Consider the following 21,045-nt stretch of genomic DNA (forward strand, 5'->3'; position numbering starts at 1 on the left):
CTGACTTGATTTAGTCAGCTGTATCATTTTGAGCTGGAGACTAAACTAGCTGATCTTGAGAGTTTGGTGGTTTCTTTTTTGTTTGGTTGGTTGGTTTTTGTTTTTTCCAAACAACATTTCCGTGATCCTACAATTACAAGCAGAAGTGCTGAAATGTAAAGTCTGTCATTTGCAGCAAATAGCAAACATCAGTCTTGTGATAAAATGCTTTGGAAATCTCAAGACCCATTAAGCACAACTAAGATATTCACTGAAGCTTTGGTTATCTATCTAGTTGTTTTATTGCTTTTCAGAACCAGATCATTGAACATCCTAGTGAACATCAGTAAGAATAATGCTTGACCCATCAGAAAAATGATATAGTGGAGCACCAGCATTAACATCACTGCAAGCCTTCCTTTATCTTGGAAGGTTAGGTCACCTACTTCATAAGGCTGTACTGAAAAAAGTCACATTGGCTTTTTCTACACAAACAGTAATCTCATCATTTTAAATATAAATCTGGACTACAATTTCAAGATAAGGGCCTTGCCAGTTCAATATTCTCTCTATTTCCAGTGCATCTAGTGCATTTCATTTCTCCTCTTCAAAATATGTTTTGAAAGCAATTTCAGTGGCAAATGGAAACAGATGGAGAGGACTATGGAAATTTTTAGCATCTTCTACCCCTGTATTAGTGCGTTGATGTTAAATGGCACATTTTAATTGATACAGTTGCAATCAACTATTCTCTCATAGCATTCCTATCAAGTCACCTTGTGGCTGCAGCCACTTTCACATTTTAGGAAGGTTATCCATTCTCCAGTTCTGCACGTGCACACAAGGAAAGCATAAACTCGTGATGAAAAGCTATTCTTGAGAGGCTTGGAGTATGTTACTATTTACCAGCTGATTTAGAAGAACAGTATTCACCTACAGAGAAATTCATACAGAACACTTTGCATGCTAAGAAGGTCCAAGATACCAGAGGTCTTACAGACCTTAGGCTTCACAGAAAGTGATTAGAAGACAGAAAATGTGTCACTTCCCAGAAATTTAGCGGTAACTTTTACTACCAGAACTATTCCAGTAGCATCACAAAATTTGAAGTTGTATGTTATCTAGGGGTCCGCAAAATAAGTCATTTAGTCCTCTTGCATCAGTGCAGACAGGTTTGCTGAAGAATTAATTCCAAGTTTTCAAAATGGCACCATCAGCTCTCCAGCAATATACCCCCTACCTAACACGGACACCACAAGTTACTATGAAACAGAAAATCAAATTTTTGAAGAAATGATAAATGAGAGAATGACACAGATGAGATTGCACAACATTGCAAGTATAGGATAACTACTATACAGTAAACCAAAAGATGAGGGTAGCTCACACATAAGCCCTCTAAATATTGTATGTATAGGTAAGGCACCATAGAGAGCAACTTCAATTTTGGAAGGGCACAGGTTTTCAACTCTACTTGACATGTCATGAAACAGACTACATATTGAGAGCCTACAAGCCTAGAAAACTTAGTCATTCTCCAAGATCCAAAAGCAATACCCAAAAAGAACTGTTCTCATAATCATTTGCTGCTTTAAAAAAATAATAATAATACCCAGAGATGTTTTCAGAAACAGGGGATAAATGTTGTTTTTCATCACTTCAAATATAAAGTTCATCTTTTCAAATGCATGTCTTCATATGCAGCTAGATTTTAATTATGTACCTCACGAGCTTTTGTAAAAATCAATGATAAACCTATCATCTGGATAATCATCCTGCTGTGTGTTTAAATGACTTGAAAAATACTCTGTGTCCTTGGAGTAAATTGACTCCGACACAAGAGTACAGGATGCAAGATAAGCAGAGAGATCAATAGAGTAATGTACAGGTAAGCAGTCAAGCCAATAGATACTTATCAGTGGCAAAGCATGTAGTTGTATATAAACACAAGACAGCCTAAGATCAGTATACTGACAAATTAGAATGTTATCTACCACTAATTTTATGTCAATGAGAATACCTGCAAGAAAGTCATCAATGGCAAATGCTACCATACGCAAAATAGCATTAATGAAAATCACTATCAACAAAATGGGTTTTGTATCAAACAAGCTACATGCAATTATATTAAAATTTTTGAAGACATCTGTACTGATGAGCACATTTGAGCATGTATTTCAAAACAAAAGCAAGAATGTAAAGCTTAGTTTTCAATCATCTACATACTTGCATATTTTCTCTAAAACAAATAATAAAAAAAAAAAAATCCAAAAAATAATGTACTATATCAATGGCAACCATTTCAAAACTCAATGTAATACTGCAACTCCATTCTAAAACTGAAATTCACAGTAATTCACAAACTGAAAAAAAATATATAAATAAACAAATACACCTTCCTTCTGGGGAAGTATGGTAGAAGTTAGTTATGAAACAATATATACAATATTGCCCCTAACTTTGTGAATTTAAAAAAAAAAAAAAAAAGAAAAAGAAAAAGAAAAAAAAAGACGGTCTCCTGTCTTTTGTCAAGGATTCCAAAAGAGAAAAAATTCAGAAACTGCAAATTCTGTTTGATGAACACTGAATAGAAATAGATCTGTGATTTAACAAACCACTTTCAAGCTTTAAGATTCAGCAATACTCTGCAGAAAAAAAAAATAAATAAAAAATAAAAATCAATTTGTCACTCCATGAGATGAAACAATTTTTCTGTTTTCTTCTTAGTGAAGCACAGACAATCAAAGGCTGTGTTCATCTAACTGCAAAGTCTGGTGAACAGTGGTAGTAGGTTGAAAAAAAATACAGATAGTCAAGACCAAAGAAAGATTATTATTACAATAAGTTAGGAGGAGTTTTCTTGTTTAGAATTTCTATTACCTAAAAGCAGCAAAGAAATAATTGTTTTCAGTGTTTAAGAGGATGTTTGGTTCCAACAGAACTTCTACAAATACCACTTCCAATTGTTAGCTGATTTACTGAATTGCAACATTCTCAATAATAAAGCTTTGCTAATATCAAAATATATATAGTTCTGCACTCTCACAATATAATTGGAAACAGAAGAAAAGTTACGTGCAAGTAAAATGCCTTTCACATGTATCACAATTCAAGAACATCAATGCTGTCAGCTGAGATGCTTCAATTATTCTGTGCATCAACAGTTATGAATTTAGGGTCTCGGGTAAATACTGCAAATGCAAGAGGAAATCCAAGAGGATATTCAAATTATGTTCAAAATCATTCTGTTTCTGCATTTTGTTTAATAAGGTCTTTCACCTGCATTCATTTAAGTTGACTGCAAAATTCAAACTGGGCAAAGTCAGACATCAGTTATAAAGATTTCAGTGGAAGGCAAGAGTAATAATCACTTGTTTGAGAAAGGTCATGGTTTTTAATGGGCCTATTGGATTACACTCACCAGCAGTCTCATACGAGTGACTATTTTTGGATAGTAGACATGGACAGGATTTCTTCCGCAACAGGTCTCACCGATTACGTTTACTATTACTCTATTTTACTTGTGTCTTGTGGTGCACAGATCTTAAACTATGGAATATTTACAAGATAAATCTCATGGCTTTCCTGTTGTTTCAGAAAAGGCAAGAATCAGAAGCTTAAGTAAACAATGTCCTTCATATCTACAACTAGATTAATTTGTCCTTTATTATGTTATAAAGTAATTTTGTTAACATACCATTGACGTTCTTGTAACTAATAGTTATTAACAACAAATAATACCAAAACTTTGTATCTATCAATACACAGATTTGCTAATGGACCATTGCTTTTGAACAATGACCGTAAGAAAATGATGCAATGAGACTGGGCTAAAAAAACATTACTTATGTTATAAAGAAGTTTGAAGGCTGCTGAAAAAAGATAGGTATCTGTTACGGAAGCCCCCAAAAGGTCAAGCGGTAGATGGCAGCACTGGCACAGGATCATACCATGGTTACAGTTCTACAAATACAAATCATCAGCTTCCTGGTAAAGGAATGCAGCCTTGAGCACTGAGTAAAACTGACCATATATAATAAAGCTCGTGTAAAATGTAAAATGTAATTCCATGTGAAATTGAATTTGAGGAGCAATAAAGAAAGAACAAGCAAGATAATGGTGTTGGAAAATGCTTAAAAATAAATCCAAGCAGACTCAAGAGCAAGGAGGAAGTACTCATTATCAACACCATGCTTTGTCCATCAGGATGCAGATGAGTTACTATAATGTTTAACCATCCTTCTAGAAGAAAACTTAGCATCAGTGACCCTAAGGAACGGAGAAAAATTCAGTGTAACACCAGAAAAAGAAGTAGATACTAAATAATTTGTGTCAGCTTTACCCATACTATTATTTGGCATAGGTAATAATTGGATAATTAGGGTTCTGTGTGTGTGTGTTATTATAACTGGACTAAGAGCAACTATGATTAGATTGCTAATACTTCAACAAAAATGAAACTAAGAAACAATTCTTTGCTCTCCATGTAACACGCATTTCTTTAGTCCACATATACTGCATTGGTTCCTTGGTCTGGAGGCTTGTCTGAAATTTCAACGCAATCAAATTATGCTTATTAAAGCTTTCTTATTAGGATTTCTGCACTGAACTGAATCAGAGAAAAGTGAGCTAAAAATGCAGAAATGAACGTATGATAGCTCACAAAAAAAAAAGAAAAAAAAAAAAAAAGAAAAATTTGTGATTGCAGAAGGAACATCTTAATTGGTCTGAAATTGTAATTTCTCATATGCCTGTTTCAGACACAACCAGAAACATTACAAAACCCAACATATCATCAGGCTTAAAATCATCCAACCTTGGACACAACCAGAAATAGCACAAAACCCAACATATCATCAGAGTCAAAATCATGCACTGTCTGAGATCATGACTCAGCCTCATTAACAGCCAACAAGATTCTAACAATTTAAAATAATATTGATTCTGGTGTTTGGACTACATAGTTACTACTTATAATTGGGAAAAAAAAATCACGTCTCAGAAGTAAAGATGCTTTTGGCAAATAAATTAAGAAGTGACATACCAAGGCACTCCTAATTTTACTTGATAAAATTTTATGAAAAATGAAAAAGAAACTGGACACTAATCCAAAGCGGGAAAAATATTTATCATTAGCAAAACTAATCATTCCAGAGCAATGGTTTTATGACTAGAAGAGGCAAATGAAGAGAGACTTTCTTAGAGAAATTACAGTATCTGCTGTACAAGTTAAGAAGGGACACATGACTTGCTACCTCAGAAGCAGTACTTGCTAAACGCTTGAATATGTTTGAATGTCTTTAATAAAATATTCCATGGATATTACAAAATGACCTGACTGAATAATAATAGTTATAAAATGTCCAAACTTGCTGATCTGTAGGTCTGTAGAAAGCATGCACTTTTAATAGCATAGCCTTTCCTCTAGATGATTTTTTCCCTTTGCTCAAAGGCAAAACACTTCCATGTACAGATGTAATATGTAAACACAAAAGAAAGGACCACACTGATAAAAGCATATAACTCTTTAAGCTGGGTGGAAAAACATTTAGTCACAGCTAAAACACCAGCTGCAAAGATATGTACACATATGCGCACACAGTTTGGGGAAATAAGTTCTGCTGGCAGTAACACAGATGTCAATAATGTCAACCTTAGTGTACAATTATTAAGAGAAACAGGTAAGCCTGTTGTCTTGCAAGTCTGCTCATATTTCACAGGAATACTGTGTACGAAACTGCATAGGCTCGTTCAAGTCTTTGCTATTCATATTAAACGCAAGCTATCCATTTGGATGAAGATTGACAGACTGGACTTTATGCTTCAGTGTAGCAAATATTACAAAGTTAGGATATATTGCTGAGAGGTACAATTACAATATAGATTACAAAAAATAAAGCTTGGGGAAAATACAGTGTGAATTAATTCAGTATTCTGATTAGTTTCAAACTGCTGGGAAGCAAAATTTCATAAACATGGCTCCTACACATTGCTTTAGTTACAGATATCCTCTCTGTTCTTTCAGTGGCATGAAAAAGCCCTAAATTTGGGTTTCAAAGAATTTCATATTATTTCAAACATGGTATTCATAGGTATTACATAGTTGGGCTGCAGTGGTTACAAAACACAAAATGACACTCTGTCAATAAAAGTCAGTACTTCCACTATTCTTGTTTCAGCACGAGTTTCCCCTAGACAATTTACAAGGAATGGAAGGAAAAAAATATTACAGATGCCATCTGGTCTTCACAGATGGGCCAGTACTGTAGGTCATGTACATTTTTTCCCTCTGTCATCACTCACAGAAGAATTTGAAGCAGGTATAGAAACGGAAACAATGGCTCTAGGAAATATACTATCAGCACACCATGCAGTGATTCAACCACTGTATCTCTGCTTAACACTCCACTGGGAGTCAAACTTCTCCAGGCTAGTGAAACTTCACTCAAAAATGATACAGAATCTATTAGCCAGAAAGTCAAAGGTTAGATCTGTAATGAATCACATCATCACAGTGGAATTCTGAAAAATCAACTGGAAAAAAAAAGTTCTATCAGTGAAAAAAAAGGCAATATTCATTACTGTGATACTGCCATTGCCATATTATCCACTATCCAAAAATATAATTAATTTTATCCTCAGTGTCTCTTTAAAGTCCAGCTGCATTATCTCCAAATTACAAATGGGAAACAAAATTGCTACCATTTTATCAAACAGGAAAGCAGAACAATGAATTACATCCATATTCCCACTGCCCTGTATTCTAAATGCAATACTTGACTTTAGACACATTTCTTGCTCTTCTGCAAATTGCATTCTTGTGATATCACAAGAATTCACCAGCCATTTTTGCAGCACTGCACAAACAAAGAATTTCTGTTGTTCCAATCTTCTTTCTCAAAAAAAAAAAAAAAAAAAAAAAAAAAAAAAAAAAACTGGATTAGTGTTCAAATGATCTTTACTTTTAAAATCAATCCTGTTTCAGCTACCATTTAAAATAATACCTACCTCTTACTTACCTGCATCCTAAACAGCTAAGCACAAAGAGCCTGTAAGCTTTTCACCTTCCTTGATATAGAGTGATTTGTTCAAAAACAATCGAGCAGCACAACCTAGACTTAACCCAGTTCTCCCATGCTTGGAGTCTCCTACTCCATGATCACATTGAATCTCTAAAGGGAGGAAATAGGCTAAGATCTGACAGATTAGAAGAGTGATACAACAGATCATTCATCATAAATCATTCTAGAAAAAAAAAAAAAAAAAAGTCTGACTACTATTGCATTTCAGTGCAACATCCTATCTGCCAGTCTTTCCACTATGTTCTAATACAGACTATATTCTCAAGACATCATTCATCTCTTCATTCATGAAAAAGAAGTTACACTGGCTAATGACTATTATCTAATTTATTCTTGCTTGTCAGAAATCATTCACTGTCTTAATAGTTAACGTTACAATTGATATGTCAATTATGAAAACTTACTTGGCTTGTAGAAAGGAAATTCTTTCAAAAGCGATCGTGACATTTACTTTGAAGGGAATATTGAAAATATAAACAAAACATAAGATTTCATCTAACTCATTCTACATTATAGCCTACTTCAGTGGGAAAAGCCCGCTCCTCACAATCCTAGCATGCTACCAGCAGAATGCCACTGCATAACACCTGCTGTAGCATTTCACTTCCTCAGAGACCATACAGTAATTTTCAAGGAATTAACCTTAATAATCTGAGTGAGGACAACATTTATTCCATATTTGGAGACACATAAAGTGAAATTCCACCTCTACAACTAAAAAGTAAATAGGAAAAAAAAAAAAAAAAAAAAACCTTAGGATGGAAAATTTCCCACCTTAACTGCATCTATCAGATGTTTTAAGATGCTTTATGTTTAAAAAAGTTTCTGTCCCAAGGATAGCTAACAAAACAACCACCCAGAACACTGAGTGTTTCTGTTTAACACTGTTAAGTCTAACCAGTTAATTTCCTCTGTCCTATATAGCTTGCAAAAAGAATAGGACAAAAATATTCAGATGTAGCCAACAGTATGGCTAAAACTTAAATAGATGCTAAGATATTCATGTCAGATTTGGAATACTCATCTAAAATTCATTTACTATGTCTATATGGATTATATGAAAAAGTCAAAAAGGTGAGATAATGGAGAAAGGTGAGAACACACAGAAACCTTTTTGTTCTTGCTAAAGTCTGCCAAGATAACAGAAAACAAAACCACTGACATTTGGATAAATTCACGTGCATAATGAATTTGTAGCAAGCTCCACTTCCATTTTGGTGATCCTCAACTACTGTTCTGGAAGTGACCATTCCATGCACTGAAAAAAAAAATGTATATATATAATATATATATATAATATATATATATATATATGGAAATTACCTGATCTCGGCCTTTTTTGAGTGGTCTCCCCAAATCACTTACCCACTTCTTTATTTATACTTCGAGTATATTATTTTGTGCACAGAAATTATCTTTTCAGTTTATCAGTAGAATACTAAACCCAACAGTCTCCTGCAGGCAACAAGTGCAGGCAACAAACTGCAGTGTTTAGGCTCACTGACAAACACATGATGACAGTAGAGGCTTCCCACCCTGAAAACTGCAGAATGGATATCAACGAATTAAAACCACTATAAAAGACTCAATCAATTATTTGAATAGGTCGCCAACATCAACACCCAGCATGGAACACGCTATTTATGAGACCAGTATTCCTTTCTTCCTCAACATAAACCCTCTCAGTATCACTGCGGGATATTTGCTCACTACCCAGGGAGAAGAGCACCACCTAGTGAATCTCCAGCATTATCTCCAAACACACCTGCAGATTCGTGCTGCCCTCGTTTGACCCTGTTTATCTTCACCAGAGCAGTTGATGGTATGGCTCACATGAAGATAAACACATTGCAAGTGATAAAATGAAGTGATAAAATGATAAATGATAATGCTAAATAAATCCTTCAATGCCTCACTTGCAGTATTTTCTCCTTGAACTTATTCCATGTCTTTCAATATTGCCAAGAATGACCAAGAATAAGCCCCATAAAATAATCTAGTTAAATAAACCATTTCACATGAGAAAAAAAAATGGTAGAATTCCTATTTGAAGAGACATCAATAAGTGTAGTTCCTCAATACTTTTTTTTTTTTTTAAATAGGATAGATGGCAAGTCGAAGGAACTTAAGTCAAAGGAACTTAAAATTGATACACTTGTGTGCTAATACCCTTTCAGATAACATAAAGTGAAATCTCAGCATCCGTGGTTATCTTTATTTTACATAATAAACACCAGTGACTTGGAAAGAAAGATAGAAGCTTCAGAAGCATACGTACACTTTTATACCTTCATGACATTATTTTCATAGCTTAAAATAAGAGATTCTGAACAATGGAATAGAGGATTAGAAAGGACAAGTCTGGTGGTCTTGCAGTCAAAGGTATGCCTCAATTTCCAGAGTGTCCCTGCCCATGGCAAGGGGTTGGAACCAGGTGCTATTTAAGATCTCTTCCAACCCAATCCATTCTATGATTCCATTATATGATTTTCCTATAGCAAAGGTACCATTCTCTTACTACATTTTTGGTGGGTTTGTTTTGTTTTAAGAAATGAATGAAGAAATGAATTTCACTTGAAGAAATTAATGCAGATAAAGCACTATAATATTTATTCCTGCTTCATACAAGCCAAAAGCATTTATCTTCTCTTTAGAGAAAGAAATTAATGCATTAGCATTATGAGTATTTGTATAGTTCTTCTCCTCTGATGGACTCCAGACTACAAGGGCCAGAATCTCATTTTCTGTTCCCCTCTTCCTCCCCCTCCTTTCATTCAGGTACTGTGATGATACCCTAGGGTTATAGGCATGATTTGTGAAAAGGTACTAAAAATCTTTAGCTCCTAGTGACTTGAATGAGATTTGTGGTTGCTTAGTAACTCTGAAAAAAAGCTGAGACATCTGAAATCTAGTAATACTGTAAGCAGCTGGGTAGAACTTTTGTTCTTTAGTGTGTTCTATCTGGCTAAAGAAGAATTCCTACAATCACAGTATATTACCACATTCCAGGTAGTACTTTGTACAGAGTACCTTAAATTTATCAAAGTAAATGGTTAATATTTATATAATTTGATTGATTTTAGTTATTCTGCATATCATCTATTTTACATTATTAGTTTACATCATTAGTTTATTCTTCAGATCACACTTACATGCCTATATCACTAAACATGCCAACAGCAAGGACTTTGTGGTACAGATGCAAAATGTCCTATATGCACTCCATAAAGACTGAAGCGCACAACACAATGAAAGTTCTTGTAAAAATATCTAACTCAAGGTTGTGTGTTTTTTTGTTTTATTTTAAGCTTTGCCATTTTTCTTTTTGATACAGATTTTGTATCAAATGTAATTGTATAGCTCCCACTGATATCCAGAGGTGCTGTGAATCTACACCTGAGGGCAGAATCTAATTCAGATTTAAACGTCTTACAGTCTGTAGTTCAGAGAAGTGTAGGTGTTAAGAGGCCCTAATATGTCTTTCTTTTAAAATGTGTTCAGTAAACTGCTTATACATCCTGATATAAAAGTAGATCAGAAAAACTGTTTTTCCATCAGAATTTAGGGCATTTTTAAATAACATCTATTCAAAATACTTCTGTACTGCAAACAGAATCTCAAAGACAGGAATTCAGATTTATTTTAGCTGCACTGCATATACAAGAGGAATGAATCATATAGACAAATACATGCAATTCGTTTTTACAACACGGTAGGAAAGGTGCAATACTGCTATATCATATATATGACATACTCTCAAAGACCATTATGTTTTAAAGGTACATGAATACAAGCTTTCTGTTCATGCATATGCAATTATGACTCAATACAAGATGGTTTGGCTGCTGTAATATTCCCTCCAAAACAATTTCCACGTATGTTGAAAGCCTTTTTTTTTTTTTGTTTAAATGTGACTTGTTATTTAATCAATAAAAAACATGCACAAAAACATAACTGTCACAACAGCAATATGCCAGTAAGATTCCTGACCCCACAAGGCTACATCATAAGAACTGGCCCACCCCACTGTCACAGTTTGTCCCACAGCAGCAGGACTCTGCATTGCTCTGAGGATATTTATAATCACCAATCTGTTTGTCAGATTAGACTACTGGAATACTACTGAAAACAATCACAAACTGCAGCAGCAGTGTTGCAGAAGAATGTATTTTTCAAATTTCCCATTTTACCTGAAATGCACTTCTCAGGAGTATCTTTTCATAAATCTGTAAAAAGAATTACAGGAAAATGACATTTTTTATTTTTTTTTTCCACTGACTGCCATGGATAGATTTCTATCTGGCTGGTCCTTAGGATCTCTTCAGCACCTGCTTAAGGTTTATTTAGAATGAAATCACCAAATTTTTTGCAACATGATAAATCCTTAGACATCTCCCCAAAAAGCATTTTTTATATGAATGACACCGTGGATCTAATACACTTCAAATTTCATTCAGTGGCTATCAAAGATGTTCCTGAGTAGAAATAGCAAAATAATTGTAAAATACTTGAAAAATAGGCAACAGAGTTACACATCTGCAATGAAAAAGATGTATAAAATATACATTATGGTGTCATTTCTCCAGTTCCTAATTCATCAACAGTGAACTTTTAACCTGAAGTATCTTTGAGGGAAAAGCATGTAACAGAAGTAAGAGCAATGCCCTGTTTACTTCCACAGACAAAGCAGTTTCACTGAAGCTCAGCCTACAAAGCTATCTTCTCGGAAATGGACAGAGCATTACAAATAAATTGAAGGAAACTCATAGCAGCATCTGACAAAGGAAGCTTTCAAACAGACACATGCATAAAAAACAGGCCCCAGTTGTATGAGGATAAATAATACAAAGATTATAAACTGGCTACCACAGCAGAGTATCACATAAACTAAGCATAGGCTTAGGGAAGATGACCAAGACCCCCAACAAAAAAGAAGAAAAGAAAAGGTATGATGAAACTACTCAAAGAATAACTGAATGCTCATGATACAGATCAACTCCTTATTTTGGGGAGTTCAGTGAAAATCCAAAAGGAAAATAATCTGAAGTCTGTTCTCATAAGAAAGAAAAAGTATAGTTAGTTCTGGACTCCCACCATTTGAAAACCATTTGGGGTTTTAATTGAAATGCATACTTGATTTGAACATTTTTTTCCCTATTATATAAACCAATTTTTGAACAATTTAACAGACTGCACTATACAGATGTTTAAATTCTGCAGTTTGAATTTTTTGTTTCATTAATATCAAGCTTCCGTCCCTGTCAGTGAAGAAGTTTGTATGTTATCTAGTAAAAGCTTCACTGAGTTATGATGGCTTTATGAGGTGCTTCTATTCCTGTTCCTACAGCTCAGTTTCTTGGCCAGCTTGCTTTCCTGCACAAACCCCAATCAGCTCTCACACTCCAGATAAAGCCAAGGCTCCAAACTCCAGTTCTCAGACAGTTCAGCTCCAAGGACTAATGTTTGGCTTACCAGGCAACATCATTCTTGCCATATATATTCCAGTTATTATAAGCTACATGTACTCTTATAACCAGCTCAATTTCTTTATCTCCAACTTTTTTTATAGCTCATTGGAATCAAAGCCAAAATCAAAATTCCCAGCTGATCCCTTTGTTGTGGAAAATTGTAGGTGTTGTTTCCTACTTTTTCTTCACTGCATCATCATCTGAAAGTTTCATTTGAAGATTTTTACTGAAGTGGTTCAGTCTTCTCTGACTATCCCCACTCTCAAAATTTTCTCCCCTCATACATTTGCCTAAGGTTTACATTACCACCATTAAAATCCACACTTTTCTTTCCTTGATCAAAATCCACAGAAGTTATCCTCCCACATTACCAGCTCCTTCCCCCTACTGCTGCAATTCATTAAATAGTAATAATAATGGAACATATTGAAGTCAGTCCAGGCAGTATTTTGCAAGCTCAGCCCTGATGACTCCCTTCTCTGTAGAAAATACCATGTTCTACTTCATCAAAAAGGGACTTCTAGCTTTTCCACTGCTCTGACATGCTTCAGCCTACCCACTGGTAACACAGACAATAATTATATGCAACTCTTTTGTATATTTTTTTTAAGATATAGTTGAAAACTAACTACATTCACACCCTGTATTTTAATAGATCTGCAGTCTTAACCCTTCCCACCAATTTGCATGAAAAGTTTTATTGCATGAAAGCACCAGACATATTCTGCTGATGACATTCTGTTTCTTCTAGATTCCACCGGGGATTTAGACTGTAGATGAACTTCATAAACCAAGTTTCTTCTGTTTCAGCAGCTTTTACAGATTGATCTGAAGAAGCTGTTGTGGTGTTTCCTATACTTAAAACTACAAATAAACTTCAATTGTTTGTTATTGCTGAGATGGAAAAATAGCCATATTTTAACAAGTTTTATTTACATGCACATTTTTAATGTAGTCTTGTTCATATCAGCTTTGGTGGGAATCTTTCAAATGTTATCTGATACAGGTTACTACAAGAAACTCCTGCACTCCACAAACCATGTTGGAAGTCTGAAGTAAAAGAAAACAAAATACAAGAACTCCCAAACAAACAAATTCTGACTCCATATTGCACGTCACTATCAATAGCATCATTGTTTCCATAGTTACAAATGTAGACTGCTTCAAAGGAAAAATGGAGAGAAACTAAAAATGACAACGCACAATCAAAACAGACACATACAGTTTTCACGTGGCACGTGGGATGGAGAAAGGAAGTAACATGGTGGCACAGAATTCTGTGGTGGTTTTGTATTTGACAGTAATGCTAGTGATCTGAGCACATCAAGCTTAGACCAACAGTAAGAAGCAGCAAACCTCTCACTGCGAAATCACTTGATACATTTCTACACCTAGTGGAAGGAAGAGGAGAATAGAAAGAAATAAAAATATCAGCAGGAATCACCAAAGCAAACACGCAAGGCAGGTGCACCTCTCACATCTGCAGATCTAGCCACCTGCTAACTCCAGTAGACGGTGTTTTAATCATGTTTCTTTGGGTTGCATTTTCAGTGGTTCTGTATAGTTGCAAGACAGTCAAATCCTTTATACTGCTCTTATCACAAATGATGCCAAAGCATATACATGTATTCTCTACCTAGTGTTGACAATAACTATTCCAGGAGTGGATACAGCATAAAAAAGAACAACTGCACAGCCGGTAGATACAATATAAACTAAGTAAGAAGAAGGGGTGAGAGCATACAGCAAAACATGGGCACTCCACAGAATCTAGCAACTATTCTGTCCCTCAGTATTGAGTTCCTGCCCCCTATCACCTAGCTTACTTTAACAGCAACCAACTACTCCAGAACTATGAACATCCTCATGATGTTCATGCTGAAGAGGGAGGAAAGTTCTGTTCATATCTTACAGTTAGAATTCCCAAGGCCCATAATTGTGGATTGATCTCAGTCAATTCTATACATAAGCGTGTCAGAATAAGACCAAGAACAACATTCACACCTTGCACAAACTGCAACAGCATCACCATTCTGCTCTGAAGAAAAAATTTCATATTGTACAGGTTTACTGTAATTTAATTCCCAAAAACATAAATTCAGATACCACCCTGGCATTTGCATGTACAATGGAGTAACAAACTCTGCAGTTTTCACTGGGATCAAGATGCACAAATAAGTTATGACAGTGTACTCAGAAATGCATAGTATCAAATTAATTCTTATCTGAGTGAGTGACAGCACTTAGAAAAATGCCACCTACTACACCCTCCCTTACCTTCACAGGCTGCATGGAATCGAGTTAACTGATATCATTTTTTCCCAACAATCTTTTTTAAGTGAACACTACATAAAAGCCACATGAGAACACAGTATTCTATGCACTCAACCCTGAAAGTCACCTCTTGTACAAGCAGAGGATAGAAGAATGGTTATTGGAAGATGGTGCTCACTATTTTCTAATGCTCTTTTACAACATTTTTTAAAGTATCACATCTGGGAGTCATAGCTTCTACAAATTATATGAGAAAATGGTAAACTAAAAACTAGTTTGAGATTATAAATTCAGCTTTTTCTATACATGGGTACTGGTGTATATGACCTTCAACAATTGACACAAGAACAGAACAAACACATCACTCACATTATTACAGCACTGAAAGCCTCAACTGTTAGCAATTCTAATCAGCTTTGGAAAAAGCTATTTTAACATTTGGGGCAGTGAGGAATATGGAAAATCAAAGCCTCAGTCACAAGAATATTACTATTCAGACAAGGCTAATCTTACTGTTACAAAATAAGACCATCATCTCTCAAACGAAGCTAGTTCAGACAGCAATACAATAACCATTAAACTTCTAATCCTTGCAGCATATGTTTGACTAAAAAAGTAAACAAAGAACAGACCAGAAAGATAAACAAAGGTTCGGTAGGACCAGCAGGAGGTCTAAAACGGAAGTTCTTCAAAGACAACTCTTTCTTTTTGAATCATTTGTGCCACACACCAGATAAAACAGGCTAAGTTAGGCTCTGAAACTGCACAATACATAGACCACATATTACATCTCAAGCATCTTCTTTAAGACCTAACTTCTAGCAATAAACTAGTGTTAAAGAAACCCAAGATTTCTTTAGAAACCCAAGATTTCTTTAGAAATCCAAGATTTCTTTAGAAACCTTACCTTTAGCTCATAATGTCTTATGTCTTTTAATTGCTGACTGATATGAACTCTGTTGGAGAGGAAGTAAAAGCAGGAATTTTTTTATTTTTTATTATTTATTTATTTATTTATTTATTTTACATTTTCCATGTTTGCCTAAGGCTACTGGCAGAAAAATTCAGGACTTTTTCCAAGGTATGTCAGTACCAATGATGTGTCACATGTCATTACTTTATAATTAGGCTGATAGCCAAAAAGAATAATGCAACTGACGTTCTATTAAAATAGAAAGTATTCCCCAAGGCATAAAACCACTGACACATAAGCATCTTAAGAGGCAGAATAAAAATGATATAAGGAACTATTCATTCATGTTACTGCCTTTTCCATCATAGATTCAAATAAGTCATTTTAGAATTATGCATGCATGGAATATTGAAGTAAAATATCCTACAGTTTGTTCATTTGTTTCCCAAGTATTTCATATCTGAAAGCAAAATGCAATAAAACTTCTTTTTTTTGAATACAAGCTACTATAAGAGAAATATGCTTTATACTGCATTTTGATAATCTTTCTTCAATCCCTCAGATGAGTAACTAATCACAAACCAGATTTTAAAAAATCACAAGATTTAAAAAAAAAAAAAAAAAAAAAAAAAGAAAGGAAAAACTTCCATGTCAAGAGTTCACAACTTAAAGTGCAATAATACTCAATTTGTAAACACCAGAACTTCATTCTCTAAAGAACGCTCTTTCTATTTCCTGCAAAATGCTCCTGACATAATCAGGATTTAGGAAACCCAGGGCCTCATAGTTTAGAATATACTTAGTTCAGATTGTCTGGAAGTTAGACAGACTAGCAAGAATCATCAGTTTACATAATTATATTTTTATAGCCATTCTCTTCACATAGCATGGCCAAATTTTAGTTCTTATTATCACAAGAAAAGTGTCCCACCTATTCCTTGCAGGCACATATATTAGAAAATGTATGCTACTCCATGTGTTGGCATTGTATAAACTACTGAAAAAAATAAAAATTAAAAGAAAAATTGCAGTGTTATTCAAATTACAAGACTTCAAATTCATTTTCCTTCTGAAGCCTTGCACTTTTAATATATTTTTTTTCCCTAACAACTATTAATATTTTTTTCAGTTGGCCAAAAAACAGTCCTTCACGAAGCTGGCAGATCAAGTTCTTTGTTCACTCTGCACAACGCTTTCATTTCCAACACAATGACAGACAGAAGTATTGTGTTTTCAAATGTATTACAAGGAATCCTGTGATTTAGTTGTTGCTATTAAAGAATGATATTCAGAGACAATATATTCTGAAATGAAACAATTTCTACTTAACTATCCTTCTCTTATGTTCTAGACACAGAAATTATAACACATTTGACTACAACCAATAACTTACTGTAGAAAAAGGTAGGGGATTTTTTTTTAAAGTTATCTATTATTTTGTCACCTATTCCTTGCATATTGCCAAAGGGGAGACTACTCTAAGTTTTCTTTCTACTCTAAAAACTTTAAATGACTCTTTTGATTCAGTATGCTACAAAAATAAGTTGAGATCTATAAAAATAGATATGGCACGTAATACTGTAGAAGATTTGGGAAGGTTTGGGAAGTTTAATACTTGGTGCACCACTTGCATTTTAATGATAACAAGAGAAGGACCATTGCTATACTAGAAGACAAATTGATACCATCCCCATACATCTGATTACAGAGAACTGAAAATGTATTTGATGCTGAACATGTAACCAAGGTTTTATGTCCTATTCCCACTCCCCATTTTCAAATTTTCCCTGCATTACCAGGATTCTTGTCACCTGCTTCAGAAGTTTCCTTTGAATCTGGAGGCTGCTCTGGGGCAACATTAAATTCTGGCATGAGGTAACACTAAATATAATAGATCACAAGCTTGGACAGCTGCTGAGACAAAGACACCACAGGAAAAGACAGTTTCTCTATTTTTCTCCTCTGTGTACTAAGTAAGCAGAGAAAAGACTTGTTTCTCAGCATAGAGTACAAATATGGAAAAATTCTGTCTAGAAAGATCAAAACCCTATGAAGGCTTGTAATATAATATAAGTTTTGGTACGTTGCTTTTAATATATGCAGAACATCTTTACATATAAATTCATGCACACGATTTCATTTTGAAACACACTTGTGATGTCAGTTTTAAGGTAACCCTGTATTTTTCTAGATGTGCAATTTTACATAGACATATAATGAAGGTTAAATTCATAAATTCATTCACTTTTGAAAAAAATATAATTTTTCAACAGAGCAAATACCACCAGAACCCACTGAAATAAGAAATGTATTTTAAAATAGGAAAGAAAAATAAGCCATGTATCCATCTTAATTTTAAGACTATTTTATAATTTCTGGGAAAAGATAACTTACTGTTGATGCCTCATTTCTCCTCAAAGACTAAACTGTGTTTATATTGGGTATTTTGTTACAGTTAACTTGCAAAAATAAAAGTCAGTGCCTCTAAAAAATATATTGATTTTTCCACCTGATAAAAACAAACAAGCTAGAAAGTACTGCATTCTAGGAATAAACAAGTAGTTATGTAATTATGTATTTCAGTGTGCAAGAGCATCTTTTTTTCTCTATTATTAGAAATTGCTATTCTCTCTTGAAAAATGCAATTAAAGATTTATCAAAATAAACACAATTGCCAAGTTTACAGTAAAAAATAATAGTGTGTCAACCATTTCAAAATCCCCAAGCATCTACTGTCACATAAATGGAAGCATAGTGGCTACATAACCCCCACTCCTGAAGTTCAGTGTCTGGAAATTTGTATATTAATGCTATTAGAATAATTACATTAGAAATCCTTCCCAGAGAGAATCCCTGAAGTGTATTTTTGTTTTGTTGTGTTTTTTGTTTGCTTGTTTGTTTGTTTTAAGTTTCTTTTGTTTTTAAGTTCTAATGATTGCAGATAAATAATATCTTTAATCAGTTTTCTCCTCATATAAGTTAATGGTTCTGACTTTCCTACACTTTAAGAATCTTTGCCCAGAGAGAGCAATACAAAATAATACATTATGTAGTTAATATTTTGCTTTAAAATATATGAATTCATTTTACTAATAGGTCTTACAAGTGAACGCTTGAAGTCAAAACATCTTCCAGTCTCTGGCACATGTCATATGTTTCTATGCATAAAGTGAATTAAATATATCAAGTATTTCGAATCAAAACCAACTGATCCTGAACACGATGCACAGCTGACACATGTATTTGTATTTTACCATTCAAAACAACAAATCCAGTCACTTTGTAACATAAGAGTCACTAGCAGTACCTGGAATATGGATCTACTTTTCACATGCCATTTGATCTGCATTAGGCAGCATAAATGTCAACAGATAAAAAAAAGAGTCCAAGTCCATGTCAGGTGATTGTGTTCAGAAATCATTCTGCTTCATTCACAGCAAAGCACAGCAGTAGCTTCTATTCAATACAGTGTAGAGAAACAGTAAAAATGATGGCCTCACTTGCTAGGCAAAAGAGTTCAGGACGTCACCATTTCCTGAAGTACCATCCTCAGCTTTTGAAAAGCAAAGCTTACCTTTCTGTACACCAGCATGTTTGGGGATTCATCGGCCACCCCATTGCTGCTTTGCCCGTAATTATTTCCTTGTGCCATGTCCCACAGATTTGATCTGCTTTTGTTGTGCTGTAAAAGGTAAAAGTGGTCTCGTTAAGCCACTGCCTCAGGTCTCCTTCCTTTCTTGATGATTAACGGACCTGAATTTTTACCAACACATTATCAGAACCAGTGGATGTCCTTAACTCCAACAGATATTTACACCAAAGCAAAGCAGTTAATTCACCTTTTACTGTCACTACTCTCTTTTGCCTGTAAGTAATGAATGTAATATGTTAATCTAATTTAGCCTGTAATGAATTGTCACTCCGAATAGCTCCCTGACACACCACCAGCCACCATATCATGTGGGTGCCTCCTCTCAAAGCCCTCTTCCCTCCTCTACACAGCTTCAGTGAGGGATGTTCTGCACCTAAGACCACAGTTTAGGGGGCACTGACTGGGGCCATGACTGCATGTGCAGCGCTGCCCTCTCCTCACCGTTTGGGTCAAAGCAACTTTCACAGCACACAAACACGTAAAAAGCCACCCACCCACCCACTCTCAACTTCTCCACAATTCACCATGTAATGTGCCGGGGGAGGGGAGCAGGTTGCAGGGAGTATTGGGGGTGGGGGTGGGATACGAAAGAAGGCAAACAAGCTTCCCGGTTGCTTTCACCTACTTTCCTCGCACTTCACCACAAACCACCGGCTCGGCCGCCAGCCCGCTCTCCTGCCCTCTCTCCCTCCCTCCCCCCCCCGGCCACACGGGAGCTGCACCGAGCCAGCGCTCTGGCTTTGCACGCAGGTGTGAGAACGTGCTCCATCTACAGACCGCGCCGGCGGCCGCGGGGAGCCCGGCGTGCTGAGCCCTACCCCAAGCACCCCCCTCCGGAGCCCTCCCCGCCGCCCGGGCGCAGCAAATGGCCGGCAGCCCGGCGGCGGCGCGTTCAGCACAGCGGGGAGAGGCGTGTGCTGGCTCAGCACCGCGGGCAGCGGCAGCCCCGCGGAGAGCAGCAGCAGCAGCAGCAGCAGCAGCAGCTCGCTCGGCACCGCGGACAGCGGCGGCCCCGCGCTCAGCACCGCGGACAGCGGCCGCGCTCGCCTCACCTGGCGGGCCAAGGTCACTCCTGCGGCTCCGGGCGCGCCCCGCGCGGGCGGCGTCAGCCGGCAGCGGGCGGGGGGACGCGGCGGCGCTCGCTCATCACACGCGGGCACACACACACACACACGCTCACACGCACACACTCACGCACGCACACACAGCCGGGGCTGCGGCTCTCCTCTCTCTCTCTCTCTCTGCTCTGCCGGAGCGGCGGCAGCGCAGCGCCCGCCCCGCAGTGGAGCGGCCGTCACGTGGGGGACGGGCACGTCAAAGGTGCTGCTGCTGCTGCTGCTGCTGCCTCCGCCGCCGCCTCCGCCTCTCCTCGCCGAAAGCGGCGGCCAAGGAACTGCAGCTGCTGCAGAGCTGGCAGCGGCCCCTGGAAATGAGATTAGGCAGTGCCGGAGGGCTGGGCAGGAAGAGAAATGTGGGCTAATGGAATGGGGAAGGAAGGAGGGAAGGTGGTGCGAGAGGCGCAGGCGACACCTGCTCCCCGCTATCTCCTTCCTGCACCTTCACCGGCAGCAGCAGGGTGATCGGCTCTGCCTGATCCTCGGCCCTGTTCTGGGCACCCAGAAAAAAAAATAATAAAAAATCCGTGGGGAGCTCGTGCCCCGTCGGCACCGCAGACCA

The 21,045-nt window shown here is 36.6% G+C and overlaps 1 protein-coding gene across 9 annotated transcripts in view; it reads right to left on the reverse strand.

Moving 5' to 3' along the window:
• The window catches only part of RGS7 (regulator of G protein signaling 7), a 260,311-nt gene extending 239,541 nt beyond the window's left edge, over positions 1-20,770 (reverse strand). For 2 of the 9 annotated variants that reach the window (XM_027453802.3, XM_027453796.3), the window contains exons 1-2: positions 20,421-20,767; positions 19,291-19,398 (exon numbers count right to left, since the gene is read on the reverse strand). In XM_027453802.3, the coding sequence (XP_027309603.1) occupies positions 19,291-19,368 (78 nt within the window). In that variant the 5' untranslated portion in view covers positions 19,369-19,398; positions 20,421-20,767. Of the gene's footprint in view, positions 1-19,290; positions 19,399-20,420 lie in introns of all 9 variants that reach the window. The other 7 variants (XM_038177292.2, XM_027453809.3, XM_027453801.3 and 4 more) reach the window with 6 other exon arrangements.
• Between the last annotated feature and the right edge of the window lie 275 nt (positions 20,771-21,045).

This window comes from Anas platyrhynchos, chromosome 3 (assembly GCF_047663525.1).
Source record: "Anas platyrhynchos isolate ZD024472 breed Pekin duck chromosome 3, IASCAAS_PekinDuck_T2T, whole genome shotgun sequence".
NCBI lineage: Eukaryota > Metazoa > Chordata > Aves > Anseriformes > Anatidae > Anas > Anas platyrhynchos.